Consider the following 23229-nt stretch of genomic DNA (forward strand, 5'->3'; position numbering starts at 1 on the left):
GAGACGATGGACTCTGAAAAACAAACTGAGGGTTCTAGAGGGGAGGGGGGTGGGAGGATGGGTTAGCCTGGTGGTGGGTATTGAGGAGGGCACATTCTGCATGGAGCACTGGGTGTTATGCACAAACAATGAATCATGGAACACTACATCTAAAACTAATGATGTAATGTATGGGGATTAACATAAGAATAAAAAAATTTAAAAAAAAAGATCATTTGGGGCAAGATCTCATTTCAGAAGAACTAGGAAGCTGGAAAGGAGTTCACAACAAAGTTGGCCACATTACGAAGCCATTCTGAAGGTTAAAACACAGAAAAACAACTCATCCCACGCCGTCTCCCTTAGAAGCAGCCTGGGGCTGGGGTCAAGCCGGGGCATCGGGGGAAGGAGCGCTCCTGCTCTTAGGTGCTGAGACGTGGTGCAGGCGGTGGGTAGGTGTGTGGACAGTAGCCAGACTGGGTGTAAGTCCGGGCTCTGCCATATATCTTAGCGTGGCCTTGGTAGGGCCAGGTTTAGCAAATGAAAATATAGGAGACCCAGTTAATTGAATTTCAGATAAAGTATAAGTTTTAGTATAAGTAGGTCCCATGTGGTATTTGGGATATACATGCACTTAAAATTATTCATCGTTTACCTGAAATTCAAACTGAGCTGGTGTCCTGTATTTTCTCTGGCAACCCTAGGCCTTGAGTACTTCCCTACACATCTCTGGATCTCAGTCTTCAACCCCCGCCTCCCGGAAAACAGGGATAAACTGGCAACTCCTGCCGGTTTGAGGACTGTATCTACTGAACCACACCCGCACGGCGCCTGCCCCAACGAGGGCTAGCCAGCTTTGCGGTCAGCTTTCAGAAGGTGCTTGCCTCTGTGTGCTTGGGCTTGGCTGGGTCTGCTCCCGGCCATCCGCTCCCCAGCGTCGGTCATCCGCTCCCACGTCAGATCGCCATTCCCCACTGGGGGCAGGGCTGCTTGCTGGAGGCAGAGGAGAGGAGGAGGTCTGAGGGCAGTCCTCTGCTGCCTGGGCTTCCACCGAGGCGGGACATGTTGTAGGAAAGGCATTTGTGGGAGCAGGGAGACAAAGAGCTACATGAACAACACAGACATTTGTCCCAAGCCCTCTGTGCCGGGGTGCTCAGGGAGGGCTTCCTGGAGGAGGTAGCACTGGTTCCAGGCTTGAGGTACAGGTCAGAACTAGACAAAGGAAAAAGGGGTGCTGCAGGGTGAGCCCAGAGTCCACTGCACGTGCCCATAGGGAACGGTGGACTGGAGAGCAGGTCGGCTGGCCGGGGGCCGGGCAGTGTCACGGAGAAGCCCAGCTGTGGCCCTGAGACGGTGGCTCTTTCTCCTACAGCAGAGGGGACCTATCAAGGTTCTGTACCGCAGAGAGAGTTCTCCAGGGGTGTCTGAAGGAAGGAGGCGAGCAACGGGTGGTAATGGAGACAGGAAGGTGCTTTAGGAGGTCACAGGGGCCGTGGCACAGAAGAGAAGGCCCAGCGAGCAAGGGCTAAAACAAGTGTCCCACACCCGCCCCTGCCCCCATTCGCCCCAGGGAGTGCCTGGGCTCCTCCCACTACCTGGGCGCTGAGGCTGCCAGGACAGCTTGTCTTCCCGCCCGCCCGGGCAGGCCAGGCAGCAGGGCCATCACCACGGGACCAAGGGACCCCCGTTCCGTCTGCTCTCCTGCTCCTCTTCATCCCCCACTCGGCTTTCCTTCCAAACATCTGTTTCCTTTAAAGACCAGCGGCACCGTTGCGCCTAGATTGTGCCCTAGTTACCAGCACGCATTAATTTTATGGCAGAAATTAATTCTGTCCAATTCTGTTGGTGCCCGGTTATTCCTTGCTACTCCCTTGGAATCAATATCCATGAAGAGGCTTTAATTAAAACGCCAACCAGGGAAGCAGCCTCCTTGCAAGGTAGCATCTTCCCACTCAGCTGTGGCCAGGCTGCCTGGCCTGCTCGGCTCAGCGTCCAGGGGAGGCGGGGAGGTGGGGAGTTCCAGCGGCATGGGTGCCAGTGGCCCTGGGCAAGTCGGGAGTGTCAGGGCGGGGAGGGCCAGTCCCTGTCTTCACACGACGGTGTACCAAGGCCAGGCCTCCTGGAGGCTGCCACAGAGCTGGTTCAGGGACTGCAAAGTCAGGTGCCACTGAGGGCCAGGCTGGGTGGTGGAGGCGAGGGAGGCTGGCTGAGGGAAGGGCCGGGGAGGTAACTGGAAGCCCTCCCGGGCCCATCATGACAAATGCCCGCAGCTCTGGCTTGGTGCTTCCGGGTCATAGGCGTCTCCACCGTGGCCAGGGTGGCTCCTTCATGCCCTCTCTGCTCGACTCCCCAAGCCCCTAAAAACCCAGGGAGAAGCCCCTTGCACCCTGGCCCTGGGACGCTCTAAGAGGGAGCCCTCTCCTTCAGCTGGGGCTTGGTCCTCTGCCGTGGGTCCGGGATGGAGCGGGGCCGCTGATGGGAACAGGAGTGAGGACCAGTCCATCCCCGGCTGCCGCAGCCAGACAGCCCTCCGTCCCATGGCTACGTGGAGGTCGAGGCCAGCCCATAAAGACCAGCCACACGTAGACTGCTGCCTCGTGGGGGCCAGCCCTCCTCTCTCACTTTGAGGCAGAGCCAAGGAGGAAAGGCCCATACTGGACATCAGCGCTGAAAGGGCTCGTCCAGGGCACTCACTTGGCTTCCTAGCTTTTCTAGCCAAGAAGCCCATATTTAAAAGATGTGTTACGACAGCATGAAATGCAGAACAGATTCATGTGGCCTTGCTCTCGGTGACGTAGAGGAAGGGACTGTCCTCAAGACCCTCAGCACAAGCCCTGGCATTAGGATCCCCTAGCTCACTGGTGGAATGCCTTGTCTGTGGAGACTGGACTAGTTCTCTGGCTACCTGTAGTCAGCATGTGAATATCCTAGTGCAGTGCTGGAGTGGGGAAGGCCCAGCACAGTGCCGTCAGCCCTCATAGTGAACCTCCAACGTAGCATAGCCCGTGACAGCCAGAACCAGCCTGTTAGCTGTTTTTGTAGGTAGAGCCAGGCCTCAAACGTATCTGAATCATTTACTCTTTGCAAACCTGAACTAAGTTTTAGTTTTTACTCTATCGCAAAAACAAAAACGGCCTCTGAGCAGCACTGGACTCTGAGGGGCATCGTTTGCAAAGCCCTGCGGCAGCCGGGGATGGACTGGCCCTCACTCCTGTTCCCACAGGACCAGCCTGCCAGCAGGCCGCCTGCAGCTCTCTCCTGTGCGTGGCTGGTGCGGCATGTGCTACAGACCACGTCAGGGCAGGAGTCCCCCCCCGGGGCCCGGGAACCTGGGAAGGGCCTGCAGGGCACGTGGAGGGAGGACAGCGGCTGCCCTGGCTAGCTGTCCCCACTGGCCAGCCAGGGAGCAGCTCACCGTGCTCCTGAAGCCCACAGAGTGGGGGCCGTCCCCTCCGTGCTCCCACGCCTGTGGGAGTCTGGGACAGAGTGGGCGCATCCTGCTGCTTCCCCTGCAGGCCCTCCCCCACCAGGAGCCTGACTCATGGGCTCAGCCTCCAGACGTCGTGGACAGGGCAAGGGTCCCAGGGGATGACCCAAGCAAAACCTCCCTCACTTTTATCCTGAGGCCTCTGATGGCCTCAGAGATCCCATGCTGTTTTCTGATAGGGCTTTTGGCATTCTGCCATTGTCATGTCAACGGAAAAGTGGGACTTCGCGGTCAGAAGCCACTTGGCTGGCGCCTTTGCTGTGCCCATGGGGGCTCAGTGCCCCCACTGGGTTCTTCGGGAGCCTCTTAAATGGCTCCAGCAGGCATCTTATCCCGTTCACCATCTCAAGGATAAAAGTTAATATTCACAGAGCAAAAGCAGCTTTGATTTCTTTAAGAATGATTAGCAAATCGGTGATACTTGTTAAATTAAAGAATGAATCAACCACTATTCCATCAGAGGGCTTCCCTCACCTCTGATTTTCCAGCCTGATTTGAAGGAGCCTGATTTTCCAGCTTAATCATGACAAACTTCTGCGTGATCCAGTGTTATTCCTGGTACTCCTTAGGAAGGGAGGAAATAGATACAGAGACCATTAGCATCCAGTGGACACAGCAGCCTCGTGCCCCCTGGAACATAGCCACCTCCACGCTCCCTAATAAGAGGCCAGCACAGGAGATCCTACCTCAGCTGAGCCAAAGGCACCCGCCCAGCCCTGCCCTGGAGGGTCAAGGTGAGCCCCAGACAACAGTGGGCCGTTCTGACTCACTCCAGGAAAGTGAAGACAGGGGCGGGGGCAGCAGCCACTGAGGGGGCCCAACAGCACACCATCAGTGTCCCTCCGAGGAGTCGGCACCTGGGGAGGGGACGCTGGACTGCCAGACTCCTGAACCCCCCCTTCTGGTGGAAAGAGCCCTCTTCCTCCAGGGCCAGCCTGGAAGTCAGTCTTGCTCGGTCTGCCCTGATTCCCTCGGGAAGCCAGCAGTGTGTTTGGAAATCCAGTGAGAGACTGGCAAGACGTTCCAAACCCTAGGTCCTTCTCCCACCAAAGATCCAGGGATGTCCATCTGTCTTGTGAGAAATGGCTAGGGAGATCATTCGCCCTGCTTCTTCTATCTTGGAAAATTTTCCTCTTGAGAGAAGGACAACCCCCCACATTCTTTTTTCTCCAACACTTTTCAGAAAAGTAGTTATGTCACCCTTTTCGATAAGATCTATCTGCAAGCAACAGCCTGGGTTTGAGGCACTGTTGTTTACAAGATTGTGTAACAGGGCACTCGAAAATTCGGTGGGTTTGGTGTAATGTGAGAACCATTCATTTAGCTCATAATCCTGCAGGTCAGTTGGGCCAGCCCCTCCGCCAGTCTCATCTGGGCTCACTCATGCTTTTGTGGACAGTTGCCCTTTTGGCTGAGGGCTGATTGGACTAGACAGGCCTAGCTGGCACATCTCATGGCTTTTGTCCTGCAGCAGGCTGGCCCAGGCTTTTTCACAGGCTCCAAGGGGCACAGAGGAAGGGCAAGCCTCAGTGTACAGCACGTTTCAAGCCTTTGCTTGCCTCACACTTGATAATATTCATTGGCCAAAGCAAGTCATGCAACCAAGCCCAGAGTCCGTGTCGGTGGGCACTACCGTAGGGTGTGGATGCTGGGATCGCAGAGATGAGGGAAGGAGATCATGGCCATTTTTGCAACCTACCGCTATGCTCTTGCTTGATCTGGACCCCAACCTGGTAAGACGTGCCAAGCACCTGTTAACTGTATGAGCCACGCATACGCACATCCCCACTTCATGGAGTGTGGCACAAGACCCAGAGAAGTACAGGGTGTTGCCCCAGGTCATACAGCAGGCTGGCTTGGAAGCCTCTCTCCCAGGTGCCAGCCCACTGCCCCACACCACCTCCCTTGGCCCCCTCTATGGTGACCCTGGGCCAGGGAGTAGATGACATGTCACCCAGGAGCCAAACCCTGGCTGTCCCCCCACAGACATCCAGCAACAGAGACAGCACAGACCCTGGCGTCTGCCCTGCCCAGGCACTGGCCTCTGGGAGCCACCATCTCAGCCCTGCAGCCCATGCTGCTCCTGCTCTGGCCCAGCATAGAGCATAGGCTGATTGTTTTACTCCAGGGTCTTCAGAAAGTCTTGTGCAATCTTAAAACTTTGCAATGGGAGTAGGTGATAGTGTGACACTGGGAAAGGCCAGTCAGCAGTATTTAGAGGAAAATTAAAACTTCTCACATCTCCTAGGCACATGGTTCCACGGGCCACGTTTACCTTGCCTGGCCCATGAGCCCAATTGCCATTTCTCCTGCCTCTGTGTGCCTTGAAGGTCTGTGTTCCGCTGCACACATCCGTCTGCTTTCCAATGCCTCACGCGCCTGCTTCTGTCCCACCTGCATCCGCCTGACTGTCAGAGTTTGCAGGAGCACAAAGATCAGAGCCAGGAGATCTGGAGGCCAATGGGCCCAGTCCGGCCACACGAGTCCCGGGTGCCCACGAGGCAGCGCTCTGCCAGCTACACCCCCCGTTTCCGTGCACCTGAGCCCAGGCACCTGGCCATCCATCAGCACGTCCGTCTCCACACCTACCCTCCTCCTTTCCAGCGATGTGTGACAGTGAAAAGCAGCAAAGGAGGACCCGGGTCTTTGGAGGGCCCCCCATACCCTGGGCCTCCTCACTGATGGATGGCCAGCTGCACATGTCAGCCCTGGCCAGGCTGCAAGGACAGCCAGCAGTGACGCCTGTGTGGAAGATTAGTGTCTGAAGAGGACGGTTAGCACACTTGGATTTGTCCTGTCTTAGTGCTTCTCCGCGGGGTCTCAGACTGGGCTTGAAAACAAGTCCTGGTGGGCGAGATGCGCACTGCAGACGGCCTCTGCCCCCTTTCCATTCAGATGTTTGAACACAGCCCCTGTTTCCCAAAATGGGCAGATGGGATCCTGGAGTCTGCAGCAGGGATGGCCCCTGGATCATCGATCCATCCCTCTCCTTCTACAAAGGGAGACTGGGCCCAGGACACAGTGACTGCCAGAGCAAGATGGCTTCGGGACTGGGGGAAACTCCTTGGACAGAAGATTTCTGGCTCTTCCAGCTGGAGAGGGGCAGGTCATGGGCTCAGGCCCTGCCTGGTCAGGGAAGCCAGAAACCCGGCCTGCCTGGTTGCAGCTCCTGTGGGCAGCAAAGTAGAGGTGGCCACGGCCTCCGTACCACCCGCTTGGCCACACCTCTGTGCCACCTGCTTGGCCACACCTCTGTGCCACCTGCTTGGCCACGGCCTCCGTACCACCTGCTTGGCCACGCCTCCGTACCACCTGCTTGGCCATACCTCTGTACCACCTGCTTGGCCACGGCCTCCGTATCACCTGCTTGGCCACGCCTCCGTACCACCTGCTTGGTCACACCTCCGTACCACCTGCTTGGCCACACCTCCGTACCACCTGCTTGGCCACGGCCTCCATACCACCTGCTTGGCCACGGCCTCCGTACCACCTGCTTGGCCATGCCTCTATACCACCTGCTTGGCCACGGCCTCTGTACCACCTGCTCAGCCACAGCCTCTATACCAGCTGCTCGGCCACAGCCTCTGTACCAGCTGCTTGGCCACGCCTCTGTACCACCTTCTTGGCCATGGCCTCTGTACCAGCTGCTTGGCCACGTCTCTTTACCACCTGCTTGGCCACGCCTCTGTACCACCTGCTTGGCCACGGCCTCTGTACCAGATGCTTGGCCACGCTTCTTTACCACCTGCTTGGCCACGCCTCTGTACCACCTCCTTGGCCCAGGGAAGGGCCTCCTGCCTCTCTCCAACCTGGTGCGGAGCTCTAGCCCAGCGGGCTGGCTGGAGTGAAGGGAGGAGAGAGGCCTCCAGAGGGTGCAAGTGAGCAGGGTGGTGCTAAAAACTTGACATCCCCACAGCCCGACCCTAAGCAAGCTGGCAGTTGACGTCCCCAGGGTTTGGGCAGCACGTCTACACTGGCTCCTTTTGGGACCCCTGGAGCATCCCACCTTCCAGGGGAAGCCTGGGGCCTTCCAGGAGATGCAGGCCCTGACGACAGACGGGCGGGAAGCCAGGGCAGGCTGCCCAGGGAAGGCAGAGTGAAGACACATGGCACCGTTCCGGTGGTGGACCAGCGGCCCAAGTTAATGGCAGCACTGGAGAAGCAGATGGAAGGGACCTTCCACTAGAACAGTGCAAGGGTCACTCTTCCGGGAACCTAGCCCACTCACCTCCATCAACCAGTGATTTCCGAGCTCCCCACTTTAACCCCAAGGGCTCCACTGACAGTACATGGAAAGAAGACCCAGAAACATCAGGACACCTAAGACAGCATTCGTGAATCCTAAACTGTGCAGTTCCGGCAGGGGTTGGAGGGGTTGGAGTCGTGTGCAATCGTCGGGTCTCCCTGGAGGAGGGGGGAAGCTGGGGCTTAAATGCAGAGGGTACGTCTCAGTATACATTGAGGGGAGTGGTGGGGGAGCATATTGTCTTTTGATTTAGCTAAAATAACAACGTGGACTTGAGAAGTGCAATCTAGCACACCCAGCTTCAGGCCAGGGGCGTACCTTGTGTCTGACCAGAGTAGGCTTCTAAAACGTGTGGTCTATAAATAACAAACAGCAAAAGGCCCCATCGTGGTACGGAAGCACCACCAGGCATCAGCTGAGTGCCGAGCTTCTCCCTGGCCTGCTCGTGGCCACTAGGTCCTCGTGAATCAGGCGTTCACCATGCCCGTTTTCTCGTCCCCTGCAGGCACTGGCCCTAGCTCTGCCACAGACCCACTCCTGTCCCTGCTCCTGCTGGCTCTGCATAAGTTCCTTCACCTGCTGGTGGGGCACTGATGGCCACAGCCATCCTGCGCACCTCAGCCGCCCCGCACGGCCTGCCCGGACCCGGTGTGAGGCCCGCAGCTACAGATGGACACAGAGAGACTGAGAGAAGCATGACAAAGTCCACATGGAAAATAAATAAATCATATTTGGGGGGGAGGTTACACAAATGTAGAACACCTAAAATAATGCATCTAGTTTCCCAATAAGATGGAATTTGGACCATGCGGTATGCATGGGATTGGTGATTTCTCTACTTCAACGTATTTTTCTTTTCTAAACTTTTCCTCCAAGTCTTCATTTTGCACGAACTGTTGAGCAGTTATCTTTAGGATACTATGTAAAAATGTTGGGTCAAAGCCTTTTTGACAAAGCAAAATATTTTTAGTAGATTATTGTGTTTAGGAATTTTTTATTTACTTTTTTCCTTTGGGGGCTTTCCTTTTTTTTTATTAAAGTAAATTATTTCTTTTGAGACATTTTGATTAAAAAAAGATACATCTTATCATAATTAAAATTCACTGTCAATAATATTTATTTTTAAATAAAGATTGGAAACAAGGTCAGACACTTGTTTATAAACTGTATTGTATATTGCTGATAACAGTTGAATAAAAAACAACTTTGAAATAACCTTTCTGCAAGCATGTATGAATGTTAAGCCCTGGAGCCTAGAACAGCCCGAATGCCGTGACCTCCTGTTCTTTGAAGCCAGCTGCACACTTGGCGGGATGCAGCCCAGCATGGAGGCCAGCCCAGGGAACCTGGCCAAGGCTGCACAGAGCGGACAAGAGTGTTTCCCAGCCTCCATGAGGCACAGGGGACCTCACGGAGCCAGGAGCGAGAGGAGCCCCCAGCCTGGGTTCAGAAGGAAAGAAGGTCGCTGGGAAGAGTGTAATTTAAATCAGGAACCACTTTTCCCCTTTTGGTTTATAGTAGTGCTATGCATTTGCCCACGTGGAGATGACAATTTCACATCCAGGTGTATTTGCTGTTATTGGATTCACTGCTAGTTTGAGAAGGGAGTTCTGGGAGAAGGTGGGGCAGCTCATGTTCTTTCTATATGCATGGAGGGATAGCTTTGAGCCTCTGAAATACATGTGCCTGGGTAGGTGCCACATGTCTTAAAGAAAGAGACGTGACTTGGGGGCTGTTATTCATCCCATGATAGGATCGCATTAAATAGCCCTGAACCCACTGGATTTGTTAATCTAGCCAGTTTTTTTTTGAAAAGTGTGTTTGTGCTTGATACACCTCATCTTCTCACATTCTGCGGCAGGTGGGGCCGTGTAACCAGCTCTGACCAGGGAGTGGTGAACAGAAGGGGTATCCATGACTACCAGTCCCAGGCATTTGACTGCTAGTGCAAGACCCTTCAAAGCCCTCTCTTCCTCTGATAGGAAGACTGGCGATTTTCAAGACTAAATACTCAGCTCTCCTAGGTCCTGAGTTTCTATGGTGCACGGAGCCCCCTCTGCTGGCCAGCACTGGAAGTGCAGCACCGTGGGCTGTTGGAAGCCACTGAGCTTTGGCGTCACCAGTGTGGCACAGTCCAGCCTATCTCCGCTGACTCGGCAAGGCACTGCCGTATTCCCTTGAGGGGTGAGAGGAAAGGAAGGTGCATTTGGAGGACCCCACGAGTGCAGAGACCCCCGGTGTGGAGCTGTGATGCCCATGGGGAGACCACCTCCGGTTGCTGTTTCTGGCGGATACATTTAGTTATTCACATTTCATTTCTATTGATCAGCAACAATCAAGCTGTAAATTTAATCATTTGTCTGGTGGATAGTGATTCTGTCCAGAGTATCATCTCTTTTATAGCTAACTCAATACTGCAGCGGGCTAATGTCATGTTAAATACAGGCCCTCTGTGCTTGAAAAGAAAGAGGCACCTCCCGGGCAGACTCCAGGTTGAATGGAAACGATGTGTGAGTGGTGGGCTAACATGGTGCCAGATCGCTCCAGGGACCGGGAGCTGGGGAGCCGTTTCCCATCCCCAAAACCAGACCCCTCTGCATATGTGCGGTCAGCCAGGTTTCTGCCGGAAGCAACTGGACCTGATGCACACGGGAAAGAAGCAGGCAGATGTGTTCTGGGGAACTGCTCTCCTGGGCCGCCCGCATTCTGCACAGATGGGCAGCACCTCACACTCGGAGGAACAACACAATGAGTTCTCCTCGGGACCAAGGATGTCCAGGAAGGAAGTCATGGGTGAGGCTGGGCTTAACCTCCCGACAGAGGCCAATGGAAGTCAGACCAAGGCCAAGGCGGAACTGGGGTCCATGAGAGGCAAAAACAAATCCCTCTGACCGTGGACCCCTGCTGGTTCAGTGCCCTGGACTCAAAGGAAGGAGAAGTGAAGGGTGCACCTGTGCACACAGAAAGCCGATGGACATAGACCTCCATACATGCTCCCTGAGGTCCCGCCTGTGGCGTTCCGAGATGCCGCCAAAGAATGGGCAGGTTCCATTGAGTTTTATGAGATGTATACAAGCCAGGAGGAACAAGCACCCACCCAAAATGGAAACCATGGGATGGGGCTCACCACCCAAACCACTTTTTCCCTTGGATTTTGGTCCGAGTCCACGGCAGACGGGGGCTCAGGTATGAGGACAAAGATGAATATTTTGATCTGAGAAGAAGGGACTGCAGGTGATTCAGGAGCTCTGGCCCCAGGCTGTGAAGACCACCCAGTTGGCTAGAAGGGATTGTGGAGGTATGGGTCATCGTTGCAAATAACACCAAAACAGAAGGCAGGAGGGGAGAGGAGGGAAATGATGGCAGGGCAAAGTCCACCCCCACAGGAGACTGCGTGGGGGTGTGGGGGAGGGCAGGAAGGGGGCGAGGGGAACAGGCATGTTGGAGAGAGTGGGCCACACCCCAGACCCAGGGGAGCGGCCCTGCGTTCTGTAGTCATGATAAGGGCTGCCCCTGGTTGGCAGCACCCCGTGGTGCCGACCCATATGTGTCCTCTGGGCAGCATTTCAGAGCAAAGCTTTGCAGGAAGGATAGGAGTCCTCAGAGAAGTGACAGGAGGTGACGTGACCAGAGGCAGTGGCATTCTGACTTTCAGTTCTGTGTCAACCCCACATTCCTAACTACGGCTCTGACCCAAAAAACAGAGCTCCGTCTGACCGATCAAGACTGGCCTTGTTGGAATATGACGAAGTGAGCCATCTGTGAGCTGAGCTTGTGCTAAGGGGCTCCTTGACACTGGCCGGTGAGGGTCTAATTCCTGCTTATCTCTGCACTGCTTCCCCACACAGGCTTGTCCCCGTATCAGATGGCATCAGGCATCCATGTTGCCAGCGTTTCAGAGGGTGCACCCCCTGCTTTTTCTGGATAACGAGCGGCAAGAGGCCCACATGTGCGGGCACACGTCTGCTCAGCAGCCTCCTGCTTCAGAACACTTTTGCTTTCTTTGCAGTGAGTGATGCAGCAGTGGGAGTGGCCCAGCGCTTGGGGGAACTTCAGTCACCCTGGCCGCACGGTGGTTCTGCTGCCCCTCAGGCCCAGGAAGAACCTTTACCAGGTGCCCACAAATGCATTGAAAACCCATGACCTATAGGAAGGACCCACCCCCTCTTGTGCCTGCAGATACAACATGAGGTCAAGTCCGAACACAACACCAGCAGGGACCCCTTTTAAATTACAAAGAGCCACGGAGCACTAAAAATATATATCAAGTCAGAGACCATGACCCTACACCAACTCTAATGTGCCACCAACTTGCAGAAACCCAATGAAAATCAGATTTGTTCCCTGCACTTCATTTTTTTTTAAAGAGGCAAGTGATAAGTAATACTCTTGTCAATAAGTGATAATCTTAGAAAATATGGGTGATTATCTTTTAGATTTTGAAGTTGGGGAGGATTTCTTAAATAACCCCCAAAAGTGGTAACTATAAGAGAAGAAATGGATGATGGTGACCAAGTATAATGAAGAACATTTGTTTGTCAAAAGAAAGTGAAAAGGGACTTACAAAATGCAACCAGTAAAGGATTAATAACAACAATGTACAAAGAACTCCTAGAAATCAGTAAGAAAAGCACAGATGATACAATGGAAAAATGGACAGAAAACATGAACCACAAAAAATATGGCTTGTAAACATAAAAAAGGTGTTCAGCCTCACCTCACTAGTGATAACAGAAATGCAAATCAAATCCATAATAATTACGGCCACTCAGTTACCAACAATGTGGAAGTCGGAAAATACCAGGTGTTAGGATGTGGATCACAAGATCTCTCAGGCATTGACTGTGGGAGCATAAATTGGTGCAACTTCATTGGACACACTTTGCCACTGACTGTCAAGATTGAACATTCCTGTTACCCTATGGCCCAGCAACCCCACTCCTACGTGGCAAAAGTCTTGCTCGTGGGCACCAGGGAACACGTATACAAAAGCTAATGGCAGCCCCATTCACACAACCTGGAAACAGACAAGTTCCCATGGACAAGAGAATGGATGAATATGCTGTAGAATATTCTCAGAAGGTAATATTACATAAGAGTCAAAACAAGTGAACTACATCTTATTATCTATTAGTTGAAAATAATAAGCCCCAAAAGATTACATACAGTATAACAGTCTTTTTATAAAGTTAAATCCCAACTAAAGCCAACAGATAGAGGATGGAGGGATGGATGGATGGAGGGACAGACTCTTTATAAAACCTATAGATGAGATAAAACTATCTAAAAAGGAAAGCCAGAGAGTGATGAATATGGATATGGAACCATGGTTACCTTGGTCAGAGGAGGCAGAGAGATGGGGTGAAGGGGGAGCCCACAGGTGGATGTAGGGCATTATCAAGATCTTAGTTTTCAAATTCAGTGGTGAGTTCGGGTACTGACTGCATTATTTTGAATGAAGGAGTGAATAATAACACACTTGAATCAATGATGAGAGCTTATCACAAACAAGGATAGTGATCAATCAGTTCAGCGCAGGTGAGGTTAAAAACAAAAGAAGAAAAGACTGAGTCTCATCAGGGATTTCCATTAAGTCAGAAAAGTAACATTCAACTTTCCCTTTCTACAGCCTCCAAGACAAACTCACACCTACCTCAGTCTCCCGCCCAGAGGTTGCAAACTGAAAGTTCATGAGCTACTTCTGGCTCACAGACATATTTTGCTTGGCCCGCACAAGGATGTTGATTATTATTTTACAATATCAGGAGCTCTCATGTAAAAATTCAAATTTCTGGCTTCTCTTGAGAAAATCATAGTATGTTGCCACATGGGGCCCACATTCCTATGTGGTGACAATGGGTGGGTGCCAAGCAGCTGTCCCCTGAGAAAGAGCAGTCTCCCCACTTCCCGACAAGCCCTACCACTCTCTCGCCCCACCCAGCCTGCTTCATGCAGGTGCCCAATCTGTGAGCACCTGGGGGCCAATGAGCGCCCCCCCACCCAGGAGGCCCCTTGCCAGCCTCCATCCTGCCTCACCCTCAGCAGCCTCTGAGAGCTGTGTCCACTCTCCTGGCCTTGCAGGGCCAGAAGGGACTGCAACCACTCAGAATGCTCCCCAGAGGGGGATGAAGCAAAAGAAGTTTTAGGGTTAACCACTTTCCATTCCCATAGCAGGTAATTGATGTTTCTGCAGAACATGTAACCAGTTTTCGATTTAAGAACACATTGAAGTTAAATTGGATTGCAGATAACCTGAGTTTTCTTTTCCTTGCAAATGTTGATTTTTCAGTGCTTTTTTTTTCAGTAAATTATAGTATACAAAATTTTCCATTTTGCTTTGGAAAGTCTGCAGTATGTCTACAGCACAATCTACCAACACATCTTATCTACGTAACCGACTAATGCCCTGTTTGCAGCCGAACATCGTCCTGCTCCCTAAATCCCAAAAAGCTTGGTATTGTTCAAGCTCCTCTCCAATGACCCAGCTCTAAGCCCCTCAATGGTAAAAATTTGATCCCACCAACCACCACCTCCCACAGCTTCTCCAAACAGGGTCCTAATGAATCGGTGCTTTTAACTCAAGCAGACCACAGTCACTTTTCAGAACGTTAATGCCCATAAAATGGAATGTCAGTCTTACAGGGAAGGCTCTCCTTTATCAGCAAAAACTGATTCCATTTGACTGATTAATTGTCCTTAGAACTGTCAAAGGCTTCCAGACTAGCGGTGATGGCTGGGGAGGAGGTGGCCACGCAGTGTTGTGACGTGGGGCACTCCTGGGCTGGGGAAGCCAGATTACAAATGCACAAATAATTAATTCAAATCAATACAGCGAGGGGTTCAGGCTGAGAGACATTCAATTATGTTGTTCAAAGAGAAGATGCTGATCTTCAGCTAGTCCGCTCCACGCTGCAAATAATAGAGTATTTTTAATTTGTGCAGCAGGGATGTTAATCTTTCCTGGTGTAATCCAGTCCTTGGGGAACGCCATAAATATGTGGCCCTGAGTGTGTGAGGCTCCCTGCGGAGGGCACTCAATCAACCCAACCCTGGCTTCCCTGCCTCTCTTTTTGTCAGTCTCTCAACACTCAATTAAAAAATACATGATAGGCTAATGGATGATGGATGGATGGATGGATGAATGGATGTGGAGACAGCGACAGAAATAGAAATTTTCAAAGACTATCAGACATACACACCCCCAACCATAAACAGTTTATGACTTCTAGATTTTACCTGAGCCAGTCGCACCAATAAATCCCAGAGGAATTATTCATGTCCCAAAAGGAATTACTTTAGAATTCCCCTAAATAGCAAGCTCCTGCAGCATGTTTAAAATAAGGTTTGAATCTTAATTTTATTATACAGAGAATAGAAGCACACGCGTAAGTGCGCGCGCACACACACACACACACACACACAGGTTTGGAAGGTTATACACCAGGGTGTTGAGGGTGTCTCCATGGTGGGTGGGATTGATTGTGTGCGCTTTAGTGCTGACTGTAAGGCCCAACTTTTCTGTGATGAACACTTCTTTTGTAATAAAATAAAAGCAATAAAATATTTTTAATTAAAGCAATTCTCACACACAAAAAGGATGATTCATGTATAAAAATGCAACCTCCCAGTGGTTTTCAGAAGGACATTTACTCTAGGAAGGGGCTCTCCGGGAACGTGATGCTTTTCACACCTGGCTCCCTGGTGCCCGAGCATGCAGCAGGCCACTTAGGTGGGAGCTTGGGGTTCATCTGCGGTGGGTGATCTACCACACCCCCCACCCCAAAAAGAAATCTGTTTGGCCCAAACGCAGGATAGGTGGCAAGCAGGACTCAGAGGAAGGGGAGACTAGGGATACGGGGTGTCCTGGGGGCCATGGACCCATGAGGTCTGCAGAGCCTGACATTAGCTACTGTTATTCAAATTCAAACTCAAACACACATTGGTTATTATTCCACACACAGCTCTGCACAGGACAAAGAGCTGATTATGGAAGGAATCCCCCTTCCACAATTCATTAAAGGAGCTTGTGGTCCAGCAGAAGGGATGAACACATCCACAGTTCACTGGAATTCCAGTTGGACCAAGATAAGCACAGTAATGGGGTAGAAGGGGACCCAGGGGGAGAAATAATTACTTGTGATGGGGTGTGGGGGAGGGAAGCAGGGGCTCATCAAACATTCATGGAATTGAATTGAAAGGGCATTTAAGATGGGCCTTAAGAGCCTTCCCTCCCTCACCCTAACGCTAGGAGAGTCCTATTAGACACAGACACGGCGGGATTTCCCCTACGAAGACCAGAGTTGCCGTCATTTGGGCAAAACTCAGTGCTTTCTCACAGCGGCTGTCACCAGAATTGGAGGCCTCACTGCATCTCTTCCCGAGAGGTGTTGAGATGTGGGAACAAGAACTGTGGGTCCCGGTGCGGCTGAGCCAAAGGCAGCCCATGTGGAGCATCAGAGCCCACTCAGGAACATGGATAGATCTCTGGACAGGGCCAAGACACACAGCTACGCTGAAAGCTGAGTCAGCCACGGGGAGTGGCGTGTTCTGAGCCATTCCGTGCAGGCGGGGCCTGGGAGAGAGTGCTGGGCACCTGTCACGACGGAGTGCTGTGCTGCGTGAATCAGAGGGTACCCGTCACGATGGAGACAGATGTGCGGGAAGCCAGGCACACCACAAAAGTAACAAGGAAACCTCCAGTCAAAGAAAACTCGAGCACCAGCTCTTCCTCTCCTACCTTTGCCAGAGCCTCGCGTTCTGTGCACACAGACTCCCCGGACAGCAGAAATGGGCCCCACGGAGATTGTGCCAATGAATAGGCAGATCCAGGTCAAAAAGATGTGTTTGTTGACCATGTTAAAAACTAAAATCAGTCAAATAAATAAGAAATTTGCCATTTCCTGCTAAATTGTATGAGGCAGAGACTAAGAAAATGATCTATCAAGCAGGAAATATTTCAGCAATTGGTTTTCATTTATTAAAGAGTTGTATGGTATTTGGCATGTTACCATGTACATTTTCTATAAAATAGAAATTGTAGAAAAAAGTCCATAAGACCAGAAAGATCATGAATAAAGTTCCCAATTTCCCAATTTATGCCATTGGTCAAGATCGAAAGGGAAATTTTCACTACATCATTGACAAACACTTTTTGAGATAATTATTCCATCATTCCAATTTGGGGCATCTACTGTGTTCCCACATCTAAGTTACTTAGGTTATTTAAACACGACCTGTTGGTGTGTCATGGCTGGAGCAGATGCTTTTCGCACCATGCAGACCTTCCCTCAGCCTTCTCAGGCTTTACCCAGCTGTGGTGGACACTCCCAGATGCTGGCCAAGGACCCGTCTCAGAGGCTTGGCCCGTGTCCTCTGCTTTTCCACCCAGGGCTTCCACTAAGCTGTAGCACCTGTTCAGTCTGGAGCAGTCAGTGGAAGCACAGTGGGATTGGGTGGCTACCGAAGGATCCCATTGGTCCTGTGGGAATGCCTTCCTCCCCATTCTCAGGTGGATCGTTCTCAAAAGCATTCTGACTACTTCTTAGTGTACAGCCAAGTCCCGTTGCCTACAGAAATGACCTAGATAGAACATCCTTTATTGTCTTTTCCTCCTTCCAGCCTCGCTCTCTGCTCCCTGCCGTCCACTTTCTAGAATCATCCCCAAATAAATTGCCTCCACTCAAGTCCTTGCCCCAGGCTCTGATTAGGACTCAGAGCTTTGCAGTTTTGGGCTGTCCAGCAGCCATTCTTCCTTTATAACTGAATTTCCTTGGGGAATTACCATGTTCTCGGTGTGTGCAGCTCTGTGGGAGGTGGATCTGTGAGGGACCCACAGAGAGCCAAAGTAGCTAAATCTGCCCATTCCCCACCCCCTGGGCAGCCTCAGGGCCACTGGGGCCCCTGGAGGGAGAGACAGAGGGTGAGAAGAACAGTTTGGGGCCACTTCCAGGTGGCAATGGTTTATGTTTACTGGACTGTCCTTGCTGCATAACTCCGACTGTGTCTTCGGCTGCCCACCCACCCACCTCCTTTGGTGCACCTGCCTCCCATGAGCCCCTGACAGCCTTTACCAACCAAGAGATTCTCTCCAATGGAAGATAGCCAAAGTCATGGTTCCATTGCTGCCACCACAAATCCCAGCTGACATAGTTAGCCAACCCAAGCCGGGCTGACAAGGGGAATTTATCAGGATGCAAGGTAGCCTCATGGAACCCAAGGGTGGAATTTGAGCTTGTGCTTCAGGATGGGGCTAGAACAAGACCATAAAAGCCAGAACTATCCATTGCCTAACACATCCCTTTCCTCAGGGCCTTGCAGCTGGTAAAAGACATCTCATTCTCAAGTATATAAGTTACACATCTGGCTGCCCAAGGAGAAGGTGTGTACCTCTCTCTCTGTCTCAATGCCTCTTTGTCTCTCCCTGTCTCTCTGTCTCTCTCTTTGTCTCTGTCTCTGTCTCTCTCTCTCTCTCTCTCTCTCTCTCACACACACACACACACACACACACACACACACACAGAGTCCTATCCAAATTCCCAGAGAAGGGCTGTGATTGGCCCAGCTTGGGTCAGATGACTAGCCCTAATCTAATCAAATGTGAAAAGGAGCTGGGGTTATGTTATCCAATGTGCCTTCCAGCCCCACCCCCTTCTTTTGGTGAGGGAATGGGGTGCCATTGTGATCTGGGAAGATGCTGTAATGGATGTCCATTATATCAATGCTGCTCACACTTCTCTGTGCTCACAAACTACTGGGAGGGTCTTGTTAAAAGGCAGGTCAGGGGTAAGGCCTGAGAGTCTGCATTTCCAACAGGTGGCGCTGATGTTGCTGTGCACACTCCTTTGAGTAGCAGCACCACAGTATCAGCCAAGGAGGACCCTCGTGAGCCTCACAGAGTAAGCACCCATCCCTCCCCACAACCAACAAGAGAAGCCACTTTGCTACGGCAAAGATTACGAGGAAAACTTCTTGCTGGTTGAGATATGATAAGGAGTGAGTTGTCAATGACATTTTCATGGGACTTTTTTTTACACAGGGACATTTAACACAGCCTACAAACCAAGCCATTAAACTTTCAGCCAAGTAATTACTTTCACCAAGTAATGATCAAGTCAGACCAAATCAGACCCCAGCCCTGAGCCTCACCCTCCCATCATCTGCCAGGGATTGTGACAGGAACATCACAGATTAATTAAAAACACTTATTTTACATTTTGTCACAGCACTTGTGGGACAGAGGCATCAAGTGGCCAAGTCAAAGTGGTCTGCTTCTTTTGCCCACTTTGCCCAGTCCCTGGAGTGTCCTCGCCTGTCCTTCCTCGTGTAAATCTCATTTCTCTCCAGCTCCGGTGTCTTCTGCCCTCACCAGTGAGGGCTCCAGCCTGCAGGGTACCACACCTGTGCCTTGCACTCCCTCGTCTCCATCTGTGTCTGTCGTCTCCTGTCCATGGCTTCAGCGGTTACCAGTAGCAGACACTCCTATTTCAATTGCTCTTCATGGCTGTGGTCATATTACCCTTCTCAGCCCCATCTTCCTACTAGCCAGGCAGGAGATGACCAAGGTCTCAGGCTGAAACATCCATGGGGTTTGGGGCAGTATTCAGTTAGGGGAGAAACTCAATCTCAGAAATTGGATGCTGCAGAGTGTCTGTGAGCCTTCAGGGGGACCGGGGAAAATCACATTTGTCACCATTGTCCAGGGATGGTCCTGCAGGAGCAGGGCAACCTGACATATGTTGCTTAGTATTTCATATCACCATGGTGCCCTGCCCTTCTTTTTTTTTTTTTTTTTTAAGATTTTATTTATTTATTTGACAGAGAGAGAGACACAGCGAGAGAGGGAACACAAGCAGGGGGAGTGGGAGAGGGAGAAGCAGGCTTCCCGTGGAGCAGGGAGCCCGATGTGGGGCTCAATCCCAGGACCCTGGGACCATGACCTGAGCCGAAGGCAGACGCTTAACGACTGAGCCACCCAGGCACCCCGGTGCCCTGCCCTTCTGTCCAAACCCTGCACACCACTCTTCTGGAAAGGGCCACCCAACGCAGGTTTCCCAATACAGCCAGACCCAGAATTGGACCCCACAGTGATCTTGCAGACCTGATGGAGTTTACCCTTACTCATGGGCCTGGCACTGGAGCCAGGAGTTCTCTTCTCAGTGCCCATACTCTAGAAGAGTCTGCAGCCCCCCTTAGGAAAGCAACTGCTGGGAAGGGAACTCTGTACTCCCAAACTCCAGAGAAACCTCCTCTCAAGTACAGCAGTGTGGTCATGACTATAACAAGTAATAGGAAAAACAGCTCATGTGAGGAAAAGTGCAGGCATGGCTGGATCAAGGATGCAAACATCATCACCAGGTCTGATTCTCCCTCCACCTCCCAGCTCTGCTTTCCTCAGGGCTGACTTGGGTCTGGGCAGGTCTCTGTCTGTGTGGTGACTCACAGGGATTATGCTCTCTACTTTGGCAACCAGTGGAAAGAGACCATCTCTCTCCCTAAAGCTCCTGGGACCATCTCTCTCCCTAAAGCTCCTGGGGTTGTCTTTCAGTGATCTGTCTTGGGTTATGTGCCAAACTGAGAACAGTCACATGGCCAGGGAGGTGTGGCACTCTCATTGGACAGGGATGAATCATAACCTCTCACTAGAAGTAAGAACGGAGGGCAGGACAAATATGCTCCCCAAGGGGAAGTTGAGGGCTGCCAACAACAATAACAAAAAAACAAATTTCAATTTGTCTAAAACAACTAAATTCTGGGGACAATGCAGAAGTTCATATAATTTCAGTTATTATATATATTATCACACTAAGCAGTTATCCAACATGCCCAAGGATAAACCTATCTTTCAGATTAAAAAGATTGGATCACACAAAGACCATACCCAGATCACTGAAGGTCATGGGTTGCCCCAGATGCAGATCCTGAGATGAAAGTTAGAGCAAAAGTAGTCTGTTTGGGAGGTAATGCGATATCTATAGTGGAGGTGGAAAGCGAGACAACCAGTAAAGTGTGTGTTATCAGACTCATTACCACCATGGGGAACTGAAACTAATCCCAGCAGGGAACTCTGGGAGATGGCAAATCACACCTGAGTTATCCCAACCAGGGGTGACAGAGCTGGGGTATTTATACACCAACTCCTGCCTGTTGATTCCCAGAGCTTCTGGCTTGCTGTGCCCAGTGACAAAGGAGCCCTGAGGCAGAGAGATACAGATGCTAGCTATGGGAAGTGGAGCTGGCATACACTAAGGTGGGAAGGGTGACTGAAAATGGGCAGGCAACCAACAACATTCACAATCTCCAAAGACAGACTAGACTGAATAGACTGAACTACATGGTCTTGGAGGTCCTAGAGTCATTTGAGAATCTTGTGATTCCTCCAGCTCTATAATAGGAATATCATTTACTGCTGTATCAAGCCCTGTACAAAAATATAGTTAGTAGAGATTTTTGATAGGTAGACTATTAAGTAAAGTCATTTTATGAGGTTTAGAAGTTAGAAATGTCTTCTTGAAGAATGATCCTTTTTTCCTCTTTGATATTACTCTTACTCAGAATTTCAAAACATTTTATAAATAACATGGTCTCTAAGCCACCCTGAGAAAAGAAAACTGAATTTCAGGGTTTTTTTTTTTTTTCTTAAAGTCAATTTCTTTTTTTTAAAAGATCCAAACTGGTTACATAACCTCCTGGAAACAAAGTAACTGATGGGTTGATTTTTGCACCTTCAACCCAATTGTTCTGACTGTTGATGAGATGCCACTATGGCACATACAGGATTTAGCATCCCAAATCTACCTTGTCCAGTCCCCAGAGCTGGTCCTCAGAAGGAACACTTTGTTCCCAGAGAGCCTAAGCCAAAGGTTTGATCATTACATATAAGAATCATCCCAACTGCAGGCCATTAACCCCGCATGCACTGGGCTCTTTACTCCTTTAAGGGATGATTTAATGCTCATCATCTCACATGACCCTGGGAAACTGGAGGAGAGATCCACTCCACAGATGGGCTGAACTTCATCCAGGTGAGATGAGGTACCAAGGTTGCTGGAAAATGTGGAAATCAAGCTTGATTCTAAACTCTAGCATGAAGACCTTTCCATGATACCACTGGGCAACAGATGGTTGGTTTCTCTTGCATTAGTAAAATTATTAGATCAAGCCATCTGAAATGCCATTTTTATTCGTCAAAATGATCAAATTGCAGCAAATTTGCCATTTTCATAGGTCAAAGATGTCAAAACTGAATATTATCAATTTCACATGGTTCAACCTAATACAAAACCATTTGGGAACCTGATTCTAGTGAGCAAGAATATCAGAAAAACCATTAATACTACCATCTCAAATAGGAAGACTATTTTAACAAAAAAGATGGGAAGGTGACTATATCACAATGTGAGACATTGTGCTTTGTGAAGCACTTGCTGTGCTCTCTGTATTATGTTCACCAGACCTGCTTTGGGAGCCAGGGAACCATGTCAGTCTGGAGTCCCCATCTGACGAAGAAATGCCAGGGAAGCCCATCGTGGGGTCACTGCCACAGAAATCCTGTTCTCCAAGTATAGAGCTCTGCTTTGATGGTCCCTCCTCCATTGCACTGCCTCCCCACCCACGCACTGACCCAGGAGAGGGAAGGGTGGAAGGTATGAGGCTGCTGTCACTGGGTCCCCAGGAAACAGCTTGGCAAAGCATCTGAGGGGCTGCACAAGTTGCAAGGACGTGATCTGCCTGTGAAACCATCCCCACTGCCTGGCAGAGATGAGCAAAGTAGATACCACAAGGGAGAGACTCCTCTGATGCATCTCAAGGCAGAAAGCTACAGGCTGAACAGACGTGATGACTCATAAAACCCACAACTGTTTTGAGACCAATTCCTTTTTATGTATAAAAGAAGAAGAAAAGAAAAAAATATGTCTGTTTAGTCTTTCTCTGCACTGAGCTTAATATTTAAATAAAGCATTTTTATGAATGGGCCCCACAGATCATCATCTTTGCTGCATTAGTTCTAATTGCATTATTGCTTAATTACAAAGCTATAGAGTGTGTAATTTGGGAGCTGTAATGCCTGGGGGGGGCAGGGATGATTTAAAATTTTCATGCAAATACCAGAGTTCAGAAAACTGGGTTGAGAACAGCAGCAAGGGTACAACTTCCCTCTCTAGCTGGCTTCTTGGATATCTCAACTCTCCATGTGAGGGAGGCAGCAGAGAACAAAAACCTCTCAAAGGGCGCCTCATGCTACCCTGGCAGCAGAACCTCATGAAGAGATGTGAAGTTCAGGAATGGTATGTCATCCGGCAGTTACTGTATGCCTGTCGCCAGGCTACATGAGCACCAGGGACACCCAGATGAATGTGGCTCATTTCTGACTGCAGGAGAGCTGGTCTAATAAAGGGAAGCAGACATGTAAATAGAGCTCATTGATGGAGACACATGGAAGAGGTTTCTTAAAAAAAAAAAGAAAAAAGGAAGTCTAGACTCAAGTCTCTAAAACACAAAGTTAGATTTAAAAACAGGA

General features: G+C 50.6%; 1 protein-coding gene across 1 annotated transcript in view; it reads left to right on the top strand.

The window, feature by feature from the left end:
- Positions 1-8927, top strand: part of VSTM2B (V-set and transmembrane domain containing 2B) — a 26116-nt gene extending 17189 nt beyond the window's left edge. The window contains exon 6 of the mRNA XM_081806649.1: positions 8218-8927. Coding sequence (XP_081662775.1) covers positions 8218-8306 — 89 coding nt within the window. The 3' untranslated portion in view covers positions 8307-8927. The remainder of the gene's footprint in view (positions 1-8217) is intronic.
- Positions 8928-23229: the final 14302 nt, after the last annotated feature.

The sequence above is a fragment of the Leptonychotes weddellii genome, chromosome 16, assembly GCF_054177405.1.
Source record: "Leptonychotes weddellii isolate Sample4059 chromosome 16, ASM5417740v2, whole genome shotgun sequence".
Classification (NCBI taxonomy): Eukaryota; Metazoa; Chordata; class Mammalia; order Carnivora; family Phocidae; genus Leptonychotes; species Leptonychotes weddellii.